The sequence below is a fragment of the Peromyscus eremicus genome, chromosome 4 (genome assembly GCF_949786415.1).
Source record: "Peromyscus eremicus chromosome 4, PerEre_H2_v1, whole genome shotgun sequence".
In the NCBI taxonomy this organism is placed as follows: Eukaryota; Metazoa; Chordata; class Mammalia; order Rodentia; family Cricetidae; genus Peromyscus; species Peromyscus eremicus.
The window spans coordinates 146,682,378-146,703,567 of NC_081419.1; the positions used below are offsets into that span (position 1 = coordinate 146,682,378).

At 53.1% G+C, this 21,190-nt stretch overlaps 1 protein-coding gene across 1 annotated transcript in view; it reads right to left on the bottom strand.

Annotated features, from left to right (window-relative positions):
- The window catches only part of Bmp7 (bone morphogenetic protein 7), a 75,448-nt gene that overhangs the window by 31,312 nt on the left and 22,946 nt on the right, over window positions 1-21,190 (bottom strand). The window contains exon 2 of the mRNA XM_059261993.1: window positions 17,325-17,517. Within this exon, the coding sequence (XP_059117976.1) occupies window positions 17,325-17,517 (193 nt within the window). The remainder of the gene's footprint in view (window positions 1-17,324; window positions 17,518-21,190) is intronic.

Here is a 21,190-nt window from a genome sequence, read left to right on the forward strand (position 1 = left end):
GCACCCACACGGCAGTTCACAACTGTGTAACTCCAATCCCAGGCGATCCGACATCCTCACACAGAGTATATACAGGCAAAATATCAGTGCACATTAAATAAATAAATAAATCTTTAAAAAACAAACAAACAAACAAACAAACATGACTGTCTAGAGCAACATGTTCCCACATTCTTGTGGTCTTTTTCGGAAAACCCAGACAGTGACTGGACTCACTTTTCCCTACATGGACAAGCATAGTGTGGCCCTGCCAAGCTCAGGAGAGTTATGGAGCAGATTTCAGGGCATGAGTCCCTGACTGTTGCCACCACTAATTCCTCTTAAAGGAATAGCAAGGGCTGGCGAGATGGCTTGGTTGGTAAATGTTTATTACACAAACGTGAGGACCTGAGTTCCATTCCCAGGTCCCATGTATAAGAGCCAGACATGCTGGCACATGCTGGCACATGCCGGCACATGCCTCTGATCCCAGCACTAGGAGGTAGAGGACAGGCCATCCCTGGGCTCACAGCCCAGCCAGCCTAGCCTAGCCTACCTGTTCAGTTCCAGAGCAGTAAGAGACCCTATCTCAAAAATCGAAGTGTAGGGGCTGGAGCGATGGCTCAGTGGTTAGGAACACTTGCTGCTCTTGCAGAGGACCTGGGGTTCAGTTCCCAGCACCCACAGGGTGTCTCACAACCATCTGTAACTCCAGTTCCAGGGGATCCAATGCCCTCTTCCTGCCTCTGTGGGCACTGCATGCATACAGTGCAGATAAAAATAATGCATGTAGTGGACACAGAAACATGCAGGCAAAACATAATACACACAAAATAAAAACAAATAAAATTTAAAATGTTTCAATACAAAACAAAACAGTCTTCAGGATATGCTTCAGGACACAGACACACACTTTCACACACACACACACACACACACACATCCCACATACCACACTCACACTCACACTTTCACACACATACCACACACACACCACACTCACAACACACACACACACACACACACACACACACACACACACACACACACACAGAGAAACAGCATCAAGACACGGAAGGTCACCTTCTCCCCTCCAGAAACCCAGGTTTTCTCAGAGTCCTGCTCTGTAAGGCGTGAACCTGGGCTGACCCTGTTGCTGGCATTGGGATGTTAATAATTAACCACCTGACTGTGGACTGCAGGCTGCTGGGTCCAGAGCACCTCCTCCCAAGGAAACCTGTGAACAGCAAAAACCTAACCCTGGAGGGGAAGTAACACACACACACACACACACACACACACACACACACACACACACACCTGGAAAGTTCTACCACCATGGAAAGTGGGTATTTTAAATTCAATGTGGGAGGGTGGAGAGTCCTGTCTGGGACTTCTGACTACTCCGAAGCTATTTCTAGTCTGCAGTCCCCAGGGGCCTTCAACCACTCCCCTGGGGATGGCCACATTTCCTCACATGGAGACCACCAAAGATTTAAAAAAAAAAAAAAAAGACCCCAGGGGGCCTCTGGGAAATCTGAGGGCACTCAACCGCAAGTGAAGGCCTGTTTCAGAACCCAGAACCCAGGCTTGGGGAACATGCCTTATTTGACCCCTGCCAAGGGGTAGAGTAACCAGTGTCTCGAGGGCCCAGGAGGACGTTGGAATCCCTTGGAATCCCTCCAAGACATCTTCGCTTCAGCTGAAGATGAGCAGTGTCTGTCACCGTGCAGCTACTGGGAGCTGGATGGGAGGAAGGATCTAGGCGACAGCCATAAAATCTTAAGTGATGTGATTAATTTAAACATATTCTCAAAGTCAAGCATGGTGGTGTAGGCATAGAAGTCCAACTACCAGGACAATTACAGGTTCAAGGCCAGCCTGAGCAATCTGGCTAGACTCTGCCTGAAAATAAAAATGAGCCGGGGGGGGGGGGGGGGGGTGTGTGCAGAAAGAGAGGGTTGTAGCTCAGTAATAAAATGCTTACTTAACAGACACCAGGCCCTAAATTCAAGATTCAGAATTGAGGGGAGGGTTCCCAATATCACAGTCCAAGACCCAGTTGGAACTCCCCCCAGGAGCCTTCAAACTCAGCCCACCACCTGCAGGGACCCTCAGGTCCAGCCCACCACCTGCAGGGACCCTCAGGTCCAGCCCACCACCTGCAGGGACCCTCAGGTCCAGCCCACCACCTGCAGGGACCCTCAGGTCCAGCCCACCACCTGTAGGGAGCAGGCACACATTGTTCAAATTGGAGAGAATGCATTGCCCTTGGAATTCCCCAAGGTCTCTCTGAGAGGCCTGGTTCAGGGCTGAGGCCAGGCACCTGCCACCTAACCTCTCTGCCTCCTGTGATGCAGGTAGGAGATCTATCTCCCAACTTAGCAGTGGAGAAGACTAGGGATCAGGGTGCTTGCTGGGCAAGTGCTTCAGGCTGGTACAGGGAAACACTCTGGGCAATCTTCACTTGGACAATGCCAGCTGGGAATCACACCGCAGGTCACAGGAGGTGACAGGTGAGGATGCATCAGGCCCTGTACTGAATGGCTCCACCACCAAACAAAAGGAAATGAACTTGAGCTGAGAGGCCAACAGAACAATACGCCCTCAGAAGTCCTGAGTGGAGGCCAGGGCCTGCATGTGCTATCTTAGATGGCAGAAGGGTCCAAAGAGACACATGAGGGACACCTGAACTGAGGCCATTCTCCAGGACAGTCCAAGTCACCACAGAGTCATCATGAGTAAAAGGAGAAGGTAGGAGTCAGATGTCAGCATGATGGGACTGTTGGCAGGGCACATCCAACCAAGAAAGGACACTTCTGGGAAAGCCAGAAAAGGCCAGGAACTGAGGTGGCCCTGGGAGTCCAATGCAGACATCCGGGTCTTCCTCTGTAATTCGCCATCTCAGTTTCTGAGATAAGGTCTCTCTGTGGAGCCAGAGCCCTCATGCTCAGGGTTGACCAGACCAGCTAGCCAGCAAGAGCCCCAGGATCCACAGGTCTCTACCCTCCAACACCGGGCTTATAGATCACTGTGCTCTGCCTTAAAACAAACAAAAACGGGGTCTCCCTGTGTAGACCAGGCCAGCCTCAAATTCAGAGCTCCACCTGCCTCTACCCCTCCCCCCCCCCGAATGCTGGGGTTAAAGGTGTGTCCACTGTGCCCAGCAGTTCCCAGCTTTCATGTGTGATGAACATCCAGACTCAGGTCCTCATACTTAGGCAGCAAGGCCGTTACCCACTGAGCCATCTCCTCAACCCTAGACTTTGTACTTTAAGCCATTAAATGTGTGGTCGCTAGTCACAGCAACAGCCACCATCAGAGGACACCTCGGCTCTCGTCCTTCTGCCAGAGCTAAGAGCTGGAGGGACGATGGCAGGCAGAATGGGGTCTGAGGACCAGAGGCAAGGACAGCAACACACAAACTGGCTGACCAAAATGCTGGGAAATCATCCAGAAGGGAAGATCTCTGAAAGAGCAAAGGAGAAGTATAAGACTTCCGAGGCAAGGGCGTTCCCGGGGACACCCCAGCCAGGCAAGAGAAGAATGAACTGAGCCAATACAGCCAAGTGTTTCTGACAGACAGAGGGAACAGATGTGTGGAAGGGATGACAAGAGACCAGTGAGGAGAGGGTACAGGTGGCTGAGGGCAGGGGTGGGCGGGGCCTCAGCCTGCAGGCTTCTGGCCACTTAGTTAGATGCCAAGACCTGGAACACAGGGAGAACATTGGGAGGCAAAAATTGTTACCAGATACTCCCTCCTCCTCCTCCCTGCCCTCCACACCTTCACTCTGCTGGGCACGATGGGGGGGGCAGGGAGGGAGAAAGAGGGGGAGAGAGAACATGGCAGCGAGAGAGAAATCAGAGTGAACAGAGCATTCGCAGGCTAGCATGATGTCATTGGGTAGAGCCCTCGTGAGTCAGGAGAGAGGGCACTTGGCTCATGGACCTGGAGCCAGCCCAGCATGCACACTCCAGGCCGCAAGGAGGCCCAGGAGGAAGATCAAAGTCCTGAGATGAAGTTGGCCTTGCAGGGTCGGGTCACCAGGCGCCTGGAGCTGCCCACCTCAGTGTTAGGAAACAAGGACCCAAATGGTCCTGGCGTCCCCGAGACGAGCCGATGAAGTCAGAGAGGCATGATGCTTTTTATAAACCACTTTCTTGAGGCCCTATACATCCAGGAAGACCAAAATTAAGTCGTTTGGGAGAAAGGTGGAAAAACAGATGAAAAGCCGCAACACCTCCTACCGCAGAATGAGCTGGAGCCACCCACGGCCTTCCCATCCACCCCAGGACTGGCAGGCTGCCCACGGAGGAAGCCCACCAGGCAACCGTGGAGGACGAGGGACATCCTGCACAGCAGCCAGAAGGCTGTGCTGTTACAGGCAGGGAACAAGTAGCAGCCATTCACGATCAGGTCTCCAAGAGCCTGTCTGCAAGGAGATGGGTGTGAAACTTATCAAGGTTCCGAAGCGTACCTCATTTGCAGAAGGCCAATGGCCAAAAGGGCTCGGTAGTGGAATAAGCAACATGTTGTACTGTATGTATGTAAGTACATTAAAGGCTCTGAAGGGCCTCAAAATGGCTCAGTGGCTTAAGGTGCTTGCCACCAAAATGATGACCTGAGAACGATCCCCAGGACCCACACAGTAGGAGAGAACTGACTTCTGCAAATTGTCCTCTGATCTACACACACACACACACACACACACACACACACACACACACGAATATGTATGTGTATGTATGTGAAAGAATTAAAGAATAAAGACTGAAAGAAAGTTTTTCAAACTTGCAAGAGTCACCAGAAATGGATTGGATTCCCAATTCCCTGGGGCCTTTGCTCACAGGTCCTACTCTGAGCACCTTGGAAGGCCACTCTCAAATCCCAGGGTGGTCACCCACACTGACTAAGGAAAGACCCTGGACACCTCCTCCCACCTCACAGAGACCCTGGCTGGTGCTGTAGACTTGGAGACTGGAGGAGGGAGGTGCTGTCCACTCATCCCCCACTTGGTGAGGTCCATCTGGACAGTGCAAGGACCGAGGCACACTGTTCACCCAGTGACACATCGAACATCATCACAGTGAGACAGCGAGACCTCAGGAGGTCCCCCAAGAAACTGTGGGGAGCCCTGTGGAGATTCTGAGTCAGCTCGGTGTCCTCTTGATGGACCCCTGACTGAGGCTGGTGGTGCAAAGGCGGATCTTTCCAGACTTTCCCTGGTTGCTACATTTCCTCCAGCCTCCAGCTTGAGACGGAAATAGAGCAGGGTAACCTCAGACTCCTCACGAACACTCAAGGCATCAACTAGCCAACAGTGACAGCTTCCCCATCGCGTCATCTTTCCAACCTTAAGAAGAAAAGAACCACAGACCACCGTTTTAAGATTCCAAAACCCAGAGACCAAAAGGGGAGCAGAGCAGGGCTCAGTAAGAAAATGAACTTGAAAGTGGCGTAGCAAGGAGCTAGATGGAAGCAAGCAACACCATGCCCACAGAAGGCAGGCTGTTTCCTGTCCTGAGGACCTCCATACAAGTCGCCCTCCTCAGGCTGCATCTTACCCTCAAAGACAGAAGCTCGCACTGTTCACAGTGCGAACCAGGCTGTTGAGAACGCTCTCAAAACCTTACTTTTGCATGTCAACACTCTTGGTCTGTCCAGCCCTAATCACAAGGCACAGACTGACAAGCAAGTGACTTAGGCAAATAAAATATTACCACCTACCAAGTAATCAAATTAAGTCAGCAACACATGACATGTGGGTGTACCAAAACCACCTCAGAGAGCTAAAGAGATGGATCAGTTGGCAAAGTGCTTGTCTTGCGAGCACCAGGACCTGAGCTCAGTTACCCAGTGCCCATGTAAAAGCGGAGGTGTGTGCTTGTAATCTAAGCACCGAGGAGACAAGGATAGACAGATCTCTGAGGCTTGCCGGCTGCCCAGGCTAGCCTACTTGGTGAGCTCCAGTCCAAAGAAAAACTTTGTGTAAAAAAAAAAGCCAAGGTGGGTGGTACCTGTGGTTGTCCTGGCTTCAACAAACAAGCACACACGTGCACACCTACACACACACAGGCACACACATGGACACCTACACACACAGGCACACACACGGGCATACACAAAATCGTAGCATAGCTAACAGACTCATGAACTTACAGACATATTAGGCCAGCGAATGACGCACCTGCCTCGTCTGGATCATGCAGAGTGGAGGGCACCGGGCCAGCAAGATGGCTCAGCAGGTAACGGCATTTGCCTCCAAGCCTGATGACCAAGTATGAAGACCACAGGATCCTCAGTGGTTTAAGGTGTTTGCCACCAAGCACGATGACCTGAGCTTGATCCCCAGGACCCACACAGTAGGAGAGAACTACTCCCAGAGACCATGAGGAATGCAGTTTATTAGCTTGCGGCATTTCAGAAATGCAGCAACCAGGGAAAGGCTGGAAAGATCCGCCTTTGCATCACCAGCCCCAGCCAGGCATCCGTCCATCAAGAGGACATCGAGCTGACTCATAGTCTCCATAGGGCTCCCCATAGTTTCTTGGGGAGCCTCCTAAAGTCTCGCTGTCTCATTGTGATGAAGTTTGATATGTCACTGGATGCACAGTGTGGCTCAGTCCTTGCACTGTCCAAGTGGATCTCACCAAGAGGGAATGAGCAAACAAGACCCCCACCCACTCACCTCCACACTCGTCTCCAAGTCTAAAGTATCAGCCAGTGGCTTAAGTATCCTCACACCAAGGAAATTGATGTAGCTTGCAAATGTTATTCAATAAACTCTTATGCTAGACAAACACAAACCTGTACTGCTGTGTTTTTGACAGTGTGCTTGTGACCGTTCCCGAGCTTAAGAGTCTCCACAGCTAAGACTAACGGAAGCTTCAGGAGGCAGGGCAGAGGACCAGAGGGAGAGAGGAGAAGGGGCAGCTAAGAAGAATGGTTCATACTTAGGTGCTTGCCACGTGTCGAGAGCCAGGCCAGGCACTGAATATGCCTGTGAAGCACGCCCTGCTGGCTGCACCGTGGGACACACTCCCACTTTCTATCATGTGTGAGAAAATGCACAGAGGCTGACCTTCAGTCAAAGGCTTGAATGCAAGGAGTTTGTCTGAGATGTGAGGCCAGGATCCACATGGAGGTACAAGAAAGGAGGCAGGAAGGAAACAGCACCTGGCACAAATCTACAGAGACCCGAGTGACAGGTGTGCCTTGCAGGTCCTGTCCATCGTCAGCTGAATACAAACACCAACAGCGACAAAGACCAGGCTGGCCTGATGGGTTGGCTTCCTGCTCAGGAGGGTAAGACGCCACACATCATATAAAGCCACGTTCAGTGGCCCACTATTAACATGCAGAAATTCTCCGCACATTTTAGCTAAGCTTTGTGAGCTAGAGATAAAGACCTGTGCCCTGTGGGAGGCAGGCAAGCATCTATCCCCAGGCACATCCCCAGTCCCACGTTGACACTTGTTTGCTGTTTTGTTTAAAGACAAGAAGGATCTCACTATGTTATCCTGGCTAGCTTGGAAGTCTCTATGTAGAGAAGGCCACACTTGAACTTGTAGCCATCCTCCTGCCTCTGCCTCTTGAGGACTAGGATTATAGATGGCATCTTAACACATTTACGTGATGGCTTTTCTCTGATCTGTGACTAGCCTTGGACGCATGTGTTAACAAGAGTGAGTGCCTCCAGATCTCTGTCTAAACAGCTGGGTTAGAATTGAGGGTCTGGGTGGATTCAGGCACTGTGGACAGTGGGAGCCGGGTGGGCAGGCCAGCACAGGGAGGTATGAACAAGCTGAAGGGGAGGTCGGAATGAAGTGAGGGAATTGAGGTACTTTCCACTCCAAGTGTGGCCAGCTCTGGAGGCCACCCTGAGCTAGTCTGGTTCTGCACCTGGGCGCTGCAAGGTGTGACCGGCATCTTGTGTACTGAGGCTGGAGCTGAACACCTGCCATCACACCATCAGCCCATCCCAGAAAGAGATTGAAAGCCCACAGCACCAAAGCTAGGAGCTCTGCCTGAAATGATGCCCTATGGAGGGCTAAGTACTGCAGGAAGAGGACGCAACTTTGTCTCTGAACCCCCTGCAGTGGAGCAGGTCACAGCTCTCCCCTGGGGTCCTGCACAAAACCATCTTCTCCTGTCTCCTCCTGCCCCGCCCACCCCAGAAACCTTTCACAAACCCTCATTTCAGGGTCTGGGAAGACGGATTTCAGGAGGCTGCTGGGACCAAACTCATGCCCTTTCACAACAAGCTGAGCAAGGCAGTGCACCCACAGTTCCAGTACTGTACTGAGGAGGTAGAGACAAGGGGAACCCGGGGCTTACTGGTCAGCTGGGCTAGCCACACAGCGGATTTGGTGAAAGACCCTATCTCAAAAATGAAAGTGGAGAGTGATTGAGGGAGATACCTGATGTTGATCTCTGGTTTACACACACACACACACACACACACACACACTCAGCCCTGGAGAAACCCTGACCTGAGACACACACACACTCAGCCCTGGAGAAACCTTGACCTGAGACACACACACACACACACACACACACACACACACACACACTCAGCCCTGGAGAAACTTTGACCTGAGACCAGAGGCCACGCAGGCTTCCCTGGCCGACAGCTCCATTTGATCAGCAGCGGCTGCTTCCCTTTCCCGCAGCTGCACCGAGGATCTGCAGGAGGGAGTGCTGTGATCCATTAGTCATGCCTGCCTGGGTTCCCTGAGGGAGACTAGTGCAGAGCGTGCTAGAACAGAGGCCAAGTGTCAGCTTTTCTTCTTCCATTCTTGAAGCAGCAGAAGCAAAGTCACGGAGAAAGATGATGGCAGTAATTCGGATGGCGGTAGGAAGACAGAGGAGGAAACCGGAGTCTGACCAAGCCTTGACCGTTCCCTGCTCCTGACATGAATGTGAGATAGCAGAGGCCTTCGTGGAAAAAGAGTCGCCTCTTGGAAACAGCACTTTCCTGGGGCACCTGTTTCCCCCATCCTCCCGGAGTCAGCATCTGAGAAGGCATTTGTTATCCCAGCTACAGATGACTGCTTACAACCAAATTGAAAAATATTAATTCCCTTTGTTTCCTGCCAAGAAGGCTAAAGCAATTACAGGCCCTGATATGAAACACACATGTTAATACATTTGGAAAAATAGGTTCCTATAGGCAAGCAGAGGTCTCGATCCAAGAATGGAGTGCTTTTGGAATTAAAGTGTCTGATCAAGTTATCCAGACAGACTGGATCCTGAAACCCACTGTCCCCAGATGCATTCCAGCATCAGGAACACAGGGCCCCGGCACATGCTGCCATCTCCCCCTCACTGGCAATGAAAGCCCACGACCCTTGGGCACCGGGGCGGCCCCCCCCGGCTCTGCATAATATAATTATGATCATCAACAGCAAAGCCTGCGGAGAATCGAAAGCAGTATAATTACAGGCAATTTTCACTTTTTGGAAATTGAGCTCAGATGCTGAGGTAAGACTGAAAACAAGGCAGTGAGGAGAGATCATGGAAGAATGTGCTGGGGTGGCCCACCTAGCCCACGAGCAGAGACGCTGCCGGACCTCATACATGCAGCGGGCCCCTGTGGGCATGTCCTCAGGGGCGACACCTCCGTACAAGAAGTCTGTGCCCTTTCCTGCAACAAGCATTCTCTGAGTGCCTACTGTGTGCCTCAGACGTCACTCCTGCCGACAGCCTCTGTGGCTGCCCCTCGGAATTCACTCAGTGCTCACTGAGGCTCTGCCAGGCCAGCAGGCTGCCCAGTCCACACAGTCACGAAACTGGAGGTGGCTACAGGTGGCAGTCTGGGCATCTTCACGACATTGCCAGGACAAGCTAGGCAGGTGGGTTGTCCTCTCTGCCTCAGTTTCCCTGGTGGGAATCCAGTTGGCCTATCACCCAGTTCAAAGAACTGGGTGAAGAGAACGGACAAGCCGCCCTCATCGGCATTCTTTCATCTTGGGTCACGTGCTTCGGTTTTCAGCCAAAGGGGTGAAGAGGAGGCCTCTGTTGGTGCACTGTTGTAGCCGCCCAGTCAGATCTGTCACGGCTGCTCAGGAGGACAGCTGCCCCTTCTGCAGAGACACATCACAGGAGGCCGAGGACGGCATCTCAGACTTGCCCAGATCTACCCAGCAGTAGGAAAGAGCCCGCCCCATGCGACGGGTCAGCAGCGATGCTGGGCCTGACTGGGAGCTGACTCTGTGTGATTCAGTGCCGGGAGGAGTCCAGGAAAATGAGAGCCCCCTGCAAGCCCCTCGCTGAACCCCCACAGGACCCTATCACAAGTGCCCCACAGACACACCCGGTTACCACTGACACCCAACCGGTGCCCACCCAGTTCCCAAGAAGCCGGGCTGTGGATGAGATGATGGAAGGAAGGAAAAGGAACACAGATCAAAACAGCCACCAAAGCCCACCAGCTGGCCTCAGACCACAGGACAGGAAGCCAGTGGGCATTTGGCTCCAGGACACAGGACAGGACCGGCTGACTGCCTTTCCAGAACTAACTAGATTGGACACAGTGGCTTGCTGTCCTGCCCTGCTGGGTGGCATTGAATGCAAGCTTTTTCCAGAATGATCCTTGCAAATTACTGAGGGGCCCTGAGGGGACCAAGCAACACCAAGGACTGACTGTACTGTGTCCAAGGCTCAGGGCGGGGGTCTGGAGTGGCGCCTTGAGAAAGAGGCCTCAAGGAGAGGTGCCCAGGTGGTCCTAACCCAGGCTTTTCATGGCCGCTCCTGTGATCTCCCAGGACAGCACTGGTACTGTAACCAGCTAGTGCCCTCTGCTAAGGCAGGCTCAAATCCCGAGCTTATGCCCTGGGGCTGAGGTGTTGTGGCGAGAGATAGAATCCAGGAGACACAAAAGCCTGCACATAGGCCTATGGGAGCAGGGGACAGCCAGAAGCTTTTTGAAGGACCCCCACTCTCAGCCAGTCCCTTCCTCAGGAGAGCCCCCTGCTGAACCCCCACAGGACCTTATCACAAGTGCCCCACAGACACACCCTGTTACCACAGTGAAATGGACAGTCGGGGTCTGGAACACGAGTGGGGCTCTGTCCTGTGAGGAGAGGGGCCGTCTGCAAGCGGACAAGTCATTAGAGCTGAAGCAGGAGTGACTCACGGTCCACCTATCTGACAGGCGAGTCAGCCAAGACAGGACATAAGGGACGGCAGGCACCTGCTCAGAGCCTAGCACCTGGAGCACATGAGCTATCTCGAGAAACGTCAACACCCAGTTCAATCCACCAACACTGGCAGCTTTAACAGACCCTGACCAACCCAACCAAAAATGCACAGCCACGGTTGAAAACCTCACTGCAGCTCAGAATGCAGGGGAGGGTGTTTCAGAAATCTGGGCTCGAGTCTCCCCTCTGCCACTTCCTGACTTTGTGACCTCAGCTAAGTTACTCCAGCCTCTGAAGCAGTCTGTGGAAGAGAGGTAACACTGAAAAGGCCCATTGTGGCGGTGGAATACTCACCATATCACTGCAAACAGAAAATACCCAAATGAGATAAGCCCCAAACCTCTGTTGGTGCTGTCTCTGCGCTGTGCCATGACCTCTGTCTAAACCTGGATATAGGAAAACCTTCCAGAGTCTGGTCACCAAGTCCCGACCCTACAACCAAAGTGATAGCCACCTGAAAGTCCCCACAGAGGACAGGCTGAGGCGAGGCGCCACCCCAAGGGCCACCTGAAGACCACTGTGGGGTGTAGAGACCAGATGCCCTTTCTGTTGCCCTCAGCTCCAGCAAGCCTTTCCAGTAAACCTGAGGTACAGCCTGTCCTGGTGTGGGTAAGAGGCCATCTTCCCTGGACTTGAGGGAAAAGGGCAGCTGAGATGCCTCGGAGGTTGGATACAGTGGGCTGCAGGGAAGATCTGTGGGCAGGTGTGTACCTGTTCATACAGCAGGGCCACCCTGGACAGGACACCTCCTCTGAGTGGGAAGCAAGAGCCAGATGTCGTGGGGAGGCTATTATCCCCACCCCGGGGCACTCGGGAACAAGCAGAATTGGACTGGGTTGAAGAGGGACCTGGTAAGCCACCCCTTTGGCCATCTCTGCCCCAAATCTCTCTCTGGAAGGACAGGCAGAAACAGCCCCTTCTCCATCACAGTGACTCAGGCCAAGGTTGATCCAAGTCCTGGCACTGGAGAGACTGAGGTCACCCTCCTGGCAGCCAAAGACCCTGTGATGGAGCAGGGGACATTTTTCATGCAGCTGCAGACAACATCTCGACCTTGGTGGTGACAGGGCCTGGCCTCTTGGGGCTCCTGGTGCAAGCCCCGCCCTCCGGTGCAGGAGGAGCATGCCTGGAAACTCCCAGCAAGAGCACAGGTTGGGATGGAGGGCCTAGTGTGACCCCTAGCCTGCGGATGGAACTAACAGAGCAGAAGCAGGTCCTGGAAGCTAGCCGGTACAGCCTCAGGCCTAGGGTCCAGGAAATAAGGCTAAACTCCTAATCCCCCCCATCAACCCCAGCAAAGCCTCCAGCACCAAGCCACCGCCCCCAGGCCCATCTCCGAGCAATGGCTCTCCCACAGCTGGCCAACAAGGGTGGCATACCTCTCCTGTCTTTCCAGCTGTCTGGGGTTTGAGGCAGGGACAGGCCATGGAAGGCCTCCAACTCTAAGAGATCAAGAGGACTTGGTGGAAAGTGACTCCCACAGGGGAGAGATGCTGAGGCCAGCCCACAGCTGGCTAATCCCAGCACCCCCGGAGTGTCCCTGGAGCTTAGCTGAGCCTGCCAGAGAGCCAGATGTCCCAGGCCCTGAACAGCTGGGTGGCTGGTGGCAGCAGAGCTCTTTCTCATTCTCTAAGCACAGAGCCCGGGGTGGTGGCAGGACTTGGGGGGGGGGGCAGGCACTGGGCTCCTTAGAGGACTGGGTAAGTAGGAGGCTTGCAATGGAAGATGCACAGTTGGAGGCATGCAAAGGAGCCACACATCTCTACCTCGCTCAGGCCTGTGTCCCCAGGCATACTCTTGGGCTTAAAGTATTCAAGCATTCAGAAGATGAAGCCCAGAGAGGGCGGTGCCGCCAGAGCATGAAGCTCTCCACTCTGCTATGGACTCTCTCCCTCCTACAGTGAGGAGAAAAACAGACCATCACTGAGCACTTAGTGAACGCGTACAGTGTGGAAGACAGTCTCTAAAAAACCTTCCCCACACCCTGGGAGGGAGACTCCACAACCCATTCCTTTCCAGGGGAGGAAACTGAGGCTCCAAGGTCATGATTTCCCAGTACCACTCCAGCAAGATTTGAATCTGCCTTCTTAAAGCTGGATTAGCCCACCCCCACGCCTCCAGAGAAGCACCTAGATTCAAGATCAACCAGAAAATGAAACAAACTAAAAGCTAAAGCTTTTTAACTCCTGGAGAAGGGCCTGACCGCTTCCACCTGTGGAGCTAGAAAGACTATTTAGTAGCCCACTATTCCCGCCTTCCTGCTGTCAATCAACTCTGCTCCCTCTAAGCCATACACTTCACCTGCTCCGGGTCCCTCCTCTGCTAAGCAAGGAGCCCCCCAGAGGCAGGCCCTGAGCAATAAGCCACCCATGACACCAGTATGCCAGGGGGCTGAAGAGTCCTATACCATGTGTCCCTCTGTCAACTGGGACAACCCATACCTCCTCACCTCCCTGACACAGCAGGATCCATCACTGAATCTCAGGAATGGGAGGGATAAGATGCACTAAGGCTATCTTTTAGGCAAGGCCTAAGCAGTTCATCCCATCCTGGCATTGGGGGGGGGGGGCCCAGTTCTCGCCATCCTGCCTCATGGGACCACAGGACCCTTTGTGGTCCCCAATGCACATTCTTCCTCTGCCCTCCAGTGACAGAGCTTCTGTCACTCAAACATCCTCAGCTCAGCAGGACATCAGTGACTACCTAACAGACACCTGTCACGCCACACCTCCCCCAGCAGCTCCAAGGCACTCTCGGCTCTCTTCACTTGTTCCTGAATTTACATCTCCTCGTCATCCTGTACCCTCAAAAGGAGATTCCAGTCCTAAACCCCAGATCTGCCAGTGGAATCTTCCTCATTCAGAACTAGTGTTTCTGTAGACATATGCAGACACAGGAGGAACCCAGGTGAAAACAGTTGGGGTCATACTGAGAGGAGATGGAGCCTAAAAGCACAAGCAGCTGACGGCCACCTCAGGACACTTCAAGAAGAAAGAGCACATTTGCACATAAGCACACACACATATGCACACATGTACACGTGTACACACACACACACAAACACAAGCACGCACGCACGCACGCACACACAGGTTTCAGAGGGGACAGGCCCCACTGATAATTCTAAAGTAACAGCCTCCAGGGAATCCAGCCCTAATGTTCTGGGCCACCCTGTTTGTGGGACTTCATTATGGTGGTATCCTGGGAAATTCAGATGCACCTCAGCCAAAACTTCACATGACGTTCATGCTCTCTCTCTCTCACACACACCCCGTTTATTTCCACTATCTGACCTCCGAGAACTGGGCATATCTGTGCACATATGTAGCTGACTAATAAACCATGGAGCCCATTGTTTCATCAATGATATGGCCTTGACCTCCATGAAAGCCGCCTGACTGAGCTTGTGGGTCTCTGGGCCACCAGGACCTTCCAACACAGGGCAGAGCAGGTGCGCACAGGCGTGAGACAGAGACACTCCTTCTCTGGAAAAGCAGCATGCAAAAGCTGTGTATCAGGAAGCAAGTTCTGCACAGGCAAGAGGGGCTCAGGGTCAGAGGTGACCTGCAGACCAAATGGCTCTCAGCCACCAGGAGGGCACATGTTCCCGCAGGGAGAGATGGGAGAAGAGTGTGTGTATGGCCAGTCAGCCATCCTAGGTGGGCCAGGCAGGACTCACCAGATGCCACCACATTCCCAAAGTTGGACGTCTCAATGAGGCAGATACAGAGGCAGCCAAGAGCCCTGGGCACAGGTGGATGCCCCACCTGTTGGCAAGGAACCTCTGGGTATGTGCCTTACCTTAAGCCATCAGCCTTCAAGAAAGATCAAACGCCTGGTCTGGCTAAGAGTCTTGATGGCCTGGAGAGGGCGGCTCAGTGGTTGAGAGCACTTGCCCAGCTTACATGAAAACCCAGATTTGATTCCAAGCAAGGGTAAACCAAGAGTCCTGGGAGTGATGATGTCCCCAAGCCCACAGTAGGTGCTTGGAACTCCAGAAGACCGGCCATGTCCTCCTCATGAGGCTGGGCCTGGGACCAAGGTAAGATCCACAGGACACCTGAGTGTCTGGGGAGATTCAAAGTCAATCTGCATGGCTGCCTTCCTGCCCCCAGCCACCCCAGCTCCTTCCTGTCCCTGCCATCTTGTTCACTGCCTACCTCTCTGGCAAGAAAGCCGAACAGGGTAGAGTTTGTGCAGGGCCCTGGGGGCTGTAAACATAAATTAAAGCCACACCAGGATGCCATCTGCCACCCATCAGAGTGACAAAGATCAAAACAGTTTGGTAAGAGGCCTTCCCGAGTGCGTGGGGACCAGCCGTCTCCTCCCTCGCTGGGGGACGGAGCCCAGTGACATTTGCGAAGTCCATGTGTGGGTGTGTGGATGAGCATGTGCACACATGTATGTAACCCAGTTCTAGAACTTCAGGCAGACATGATCAGGGTGAGAGGAGGCAGCAGGCCTGGGGAGTGGCTCGTCAGGGAAGGGCTTGCCTCGAAAGCATGAGGACCTGACTTTGATCTCCCAGAACCACGTAAAGAAAAAGCCAGAGGGTGGGTAGGCAAGATGGCCCAGTGGGTAAGGGTGCTTGCCACCAAGCCTGGCCACCTGGGTTTGATCCCTGCAACCCACACAGCAAGAGAGGACTGACTTCTTCCAGTTGTCCCTGAGGCCACCCCCAGAGCACTGTCCACCACAGCAGGATGAAGGCTGCTTCACACAACAAACGGATGAGATGCCCAACACAACACAGCCCATCCCACGGAACTGTGTGGGTCTGAAAGACTCAGGACAGGGCGGTGTTGAGCAAAATGCCCCCACCTAGAAGCAGGAGACAGTGGATGGTGGGCTCCTCCATGGAAAGAGAAACGGAGCCAAAGAAGCCGCCTGGGGAAGGGACTGAGGCCTCAACCGTGAGAAGAACCCTAAACTCCACAGTCGCCTCTGCTTCTCTGCAGCTTTCTTCCATGCGTCTGAACCCAGGGCCTTGCGCGTTCTAGGCAAGCACTCACCACTGACCTAGTTCCCAGATCTCTTATTTTACCTTTCAGTCTGAGACAGGGTGTCACTAAGAGACGCCAGTCCTCCTGGGTAGCTGAGTACCATCAGACTCCATTCAAAACTAAACTATTATCAGAAAACCTTTTCAGAAGCCTGGTCTCCAGTTCCCAAACCTGGGCCGAGTCCCCATGCGGCCGCTCGCGCTCTCTCTCTCTCTCTCTCTCTCTCTCTCTCTCTCTCTCTCTCTCTCTCTCTCTCTCTCTCTCTGGCTGACCTTCTGTGGTGGGAGGACACTTGGATCCTGCCCATTTCACAGACTCCTTACTTCAGAGTGCTAGTGTGTATATGAAGTTACACACGAGTGCAAGACACTAGAAACACACCACAGAAGTTCTGTTTTCTTAGCCACCAAGACGGGCTGCCCAGGAGCAGTGCCTGGATGAGGCTCCCTTTGTCCCTGTTCCCATCCTAGCTGGGGATTCTCCCACTAACTTCTGTGCCACAGTATCTGTGGGGACAATAAAAGTCCCACAGCCTCAGAATACAAAGGCCTGGCCACAAGAAAGGCGATCTTGACTGCTACAGAACTTTGGAATGTATCTGAGGGCGGCCCCCCATCATCTCTGAGCTCTTCACCTTTCTGGAGGTTCCAGAAATAAGTCTTTCAAAACAAACTTTTGGTTCCTGACCTAGCATTTCTTGGACAGCCAAGATTCTCCAGCTGTTTGCTTTTGGTTCGTTTTTGTTTTGTTTTGTTTTGTTTTTTCCTCCTCTTAGCATTTGATTACAAATGGCCATTTTCATTGGTGGTCTGATATCACCCAAGGCTCATCAGCACCAGCCCTCCCCCCACCCCAACACACCACCACACCTAGACCGTTCATGTAGACCTGTCTAGCGAGACACAGTCACAGGCTTCCCAGGCTTCCTGGCCTCCCAATATCCCTGACCGAGTTTGTATACAGTCATAGTTTGAAGGAACATTCACACATCACATACCTTAAGGCAGTCATCTGGTCTAGAGCCCAATAGTGGAAGTTGCCAGGATTGTTCCCGCCCCACCCTCAGCCTGTCACCCACTCCTTCCTCTGCAGCTAGGGGAACTCAGGATCCCACTCCCATGCAGAGGCAGAACCTACCTGCCTGAGTGCTCCTGGAGCACCTGGTAGACTCTGATCTGGAAGGTCTCGTTGTCAAATCGCTCCCGGATGTAGTCCTTATAGATCCGGAATTCAGCCGCAGTCACTGCTTCCCCCTCGGGTATCTTGGAAAGATCAAACCGGAACTCTCGATGGTGGTAGCGGGGGTGGAAGAATTCCTTGTCATGTTCCACTGGAGGGGAAGAAAACACACCAGCACTGAGAACATTTAGTGTCTGGTTCATCTCTGTCCACTCAACTGACCTGAGCTGGGTGGACACTGCCTTGGCCAACCCTTTGTGAAAACCTTCCATCCCAAACAGACACACTGTGGACCCGATGGTCACAGGCCCAGACCCTAGGGCAATCTTGAACAAGAGCATGGCTCTGTATCCAACTTGCTGGGGAAAGTACAGCACTGACCACAGCAACAACCACACCAAACCGGAACCCTAGAAGCTCAGGACTGGGTTCTAATCCAGCCTCGGCCACTAAGAAGCACTGTGGCAGTAAAAGATGCCCAATACTCCATCTGAAACTCAGTTTCACCATGTGGAAAATGGGGCTGTGATGTGTGAGGGACTGAATTCACATACGTGACTGATAATGTTATGGCAGATAACTGTCACTGGTGAACATGCACCTTGCTTGGCCTGTCCGGGGACAGCATAGGACAATGGTTCTCAGCCCTGGGCGGCACAGAAGAACGACTATGGATGCTTTTAGTAATTAAAGATGTCTGGTCATGGTGGGCTTGTGCTATAAGCAGCTCTCAGCAGGGTGTGCCAGTTCCTATGGTGTAAACGCTACCATCCTGAGAGAGTCCAGCTGATGACACAAGGGACTTCAGACGAGAAGAGACGCCCATCATGAGCCGCCACTGCACCGTGCTGCTCATAGCCCACCCTGAACCAAAAGGGATCAAGAGCTGGCCAGAGGGAACTCTCCAGAAGCCTCCTGGGGTCGGCTCTCCTCCTGCCCACTCTTTGAAGCGAGGAGCACATGGGAAAGGTGAGCTGGCATGATAAAAGGTGTCAGAGATGCCGCCGGTCCCTCGGGTTTATTGACAGGAGAGGGAAGGAAGGGCCCCTTTGCAGAAGCTGCTGAGAAAGGCAGTCTCCTGGGTGTCACGAGAGCCTGGGGAGGTGCCCCCAGGATAAGGAGTCAAGAGAGCCTGGGGAGGTGCCCCCAGGATAAGGAGTCAAGGCAGGAAGTCTTGGATAGTTCTCATCACCCGCCAGCTCCTTCCACACTGCTTCAATTCATTTCTGACACTGTGATAAAGCACCCTGACACAAGGCAACTTAAAGCAGAGAAGGGTCCATTTGGCCTACAGTTCCCGGTGACAGTCCATCACGGCAAGGGCTTGGTCACAGGCAAGAGCAGAGAGGAGTGAAGGTACCCAGTGGCTTGCTGACATTCCTTATTCTTATATAGTCAGGGCCCAACTGCCTACGGAATGCCAACACCCGTAGAGGACTCGGTCTTTCTACAATGATTAGCAATCAAGACAGTCCTCCGCAGGCAAGCTTACAGGCCAACCTGATCTAGACAATTTCTCAACATCCCAGGTGATTCTAGGTGCTGTCAATTGACAGGTAAACTTAACCAGCACAGTGGCCAAGCTCCCGGAGGAAGGGAGCATAATACAGCAATGGCCAAGCATGCACCTGAGACCCGAAGGCGTCTAACAGCCTGCCTGGAGTCAAAATGCTGGGATTCACACCAGGACCTACCAAACCCAGGACCCTCACCACCACGTATGTTTTAAGCAACGGTGAGAACAGTTCGGTGGGTTGAGTTATCTGCTTGTTGAACAGACTTCACATTGTACCGTCACACATGCGTAGTGTGTGCATGAACCACATGCATGCTGCTGATGGTAATGGACTAAACCTCTGAAACTGCAAGCCACCCAATTAAATGTTTTCCTTGATAAGAGTTGCTATGGTCATGGTGTTTCTTCACAGCAATAGAAACCCTAACTAGGACAGTCATGGTGTTTTATCACAGCAATAGCAACCCTAACTAAGACAATACTCTTTTCCCAAAGTGTGGTGCCAGGGAGATGTGTGAAGGTGCACATGGGACATGAGCTATAAGAGCACAGTCCTATGAATTGGGACAGGGAAGGATGAAGCCACAGGGGGCCTGATGTAGTGGGTAGCCATTCCAGCTTCGGTCTGGAAGTTCCAACCCCCATTGAGGCTCCGGTAACTATCACGCCTACAAGGCGGGGCCAAGAGAGCGCCCTGAAGACCCGAGATCCGGATGCACCGCCCTCTCTTGGTTCCCGGACCCTGGACGCTGGAGGTAGACAGAACACAGTTCTCCAGAGAACACCGCCGCCGCCGGATTGCGCTACGTCTTCCCCAGACCCTGTAGCCTATCCCTTCATTTGTGAGTTACCCCACAAAATAAACCTCCCTTTTAACTACGTGGAGTGGCCTGAATAATTTCACCAATAGCCTGAAGCTCAGGCGGCAGCCACAAGTCCCGCAGTGAACAGCCAGTACCTATGCCCACACCACCCCATCTGCTCACCCCAGGGAGGAGCTTCCAATGTACACCCCAATAGCATCCCCACCCAAGCAAAGTCACTAAAGACCACCCTGTAACCAGCTGGGACATAAATGGCCATCCATAGTCTTGCTGGCTTCCAGGAGGTAGCTAGCACGTGACTCCAGACTTTGGATGCCACCCTTACTTTTCTCCTTCACCGGGAAGCGTTAGGGGCCTCCTGACTGTCCAGCTACTCCTCTTGGTCCTAACTTCTATCCATCTCGCAAGCATTCCCTAGACTCAGCCTTGGCTTACTCACACCTCCCCAGGGAGAGCTCATCTACCCAGGACGTGGTTACAGCCCACAGGCAGATGGCTGTATGCAAATGTATGCAAATGACCCCACCTACAGAGGACCACCTACCTGCTAATGGCTCCGACATGGAGACAACTCTCTGCATATAAATGACCCGGACACGCATATGGCTTTCTCTCATACCTGCCTGTCTCCCCCAAGCCTCCTGCCCACGCATCTAGTCCACTCTTGATATCTCCAGTTGTAGGACTCACAGACCAATGAGAAGTCAGTCCCCACATCATTCATAAACCACCCCAGTCAAGCCCGGCTCTCTCCTGACACTGAGCCCCCACAATCAACCCAGACACACGCCTTCCCTCCTCATCCTAAGGCTCCTGAGCAGTTCTCTCTATGCCCACCCCCTCCATCCGTTCCCTTCTCTCCAGCCACACAGCTGAGTTTGGGCAACTTTGCCTATAGATGGGACTAGACTATCATGGGAACTTCTGCTTAGGTTCCAGTGGTGTCCTGGAGTGTCAGGAGAGTGCCCTCAGTGCCCACCCCCCACCGCTAAGACATGGCCCTCACCATGTCTTCCTACCCACTTTCCTGCTCTACCCACAGGAAAAGCCCTTCCCTCCCCTTCTCTCCACTCCTCTCCCCTCCTGAAGTAGGCCATGCTTCCCTGGGTGAGTGATGCTTCCAGGCTCAGCAAGGAGAGCCACCCTGTGTCTGCCCAGGATCACTGTGGGCTCCCAGCTGGAGTGCAGTCAGTTCCCACAAGCTTTAGTTCTGTGTCCCCTCCCCCGGGCTTCAGAACGGTTCCACCAGCAAACAAAGGATCAGGCAGAAAAGGAGACAGCAGAGTGGGACCTCTTTCCTAGCCAAGGATGGCTGAAGAACCCAGAGATGCAGAAGGCACAGGTCTTGCTAGTGCTTGGAGATGCTCACCATGAAAAGCTTTGGCCATTGTCTAGGGGAACCTGTGAGGTTGGAGGGATTCCTGTTTTGCAGATGAGGAAACTGGGGTTCAGGGAGGCCAATTAGCTTATGCACAGTGCAGAAT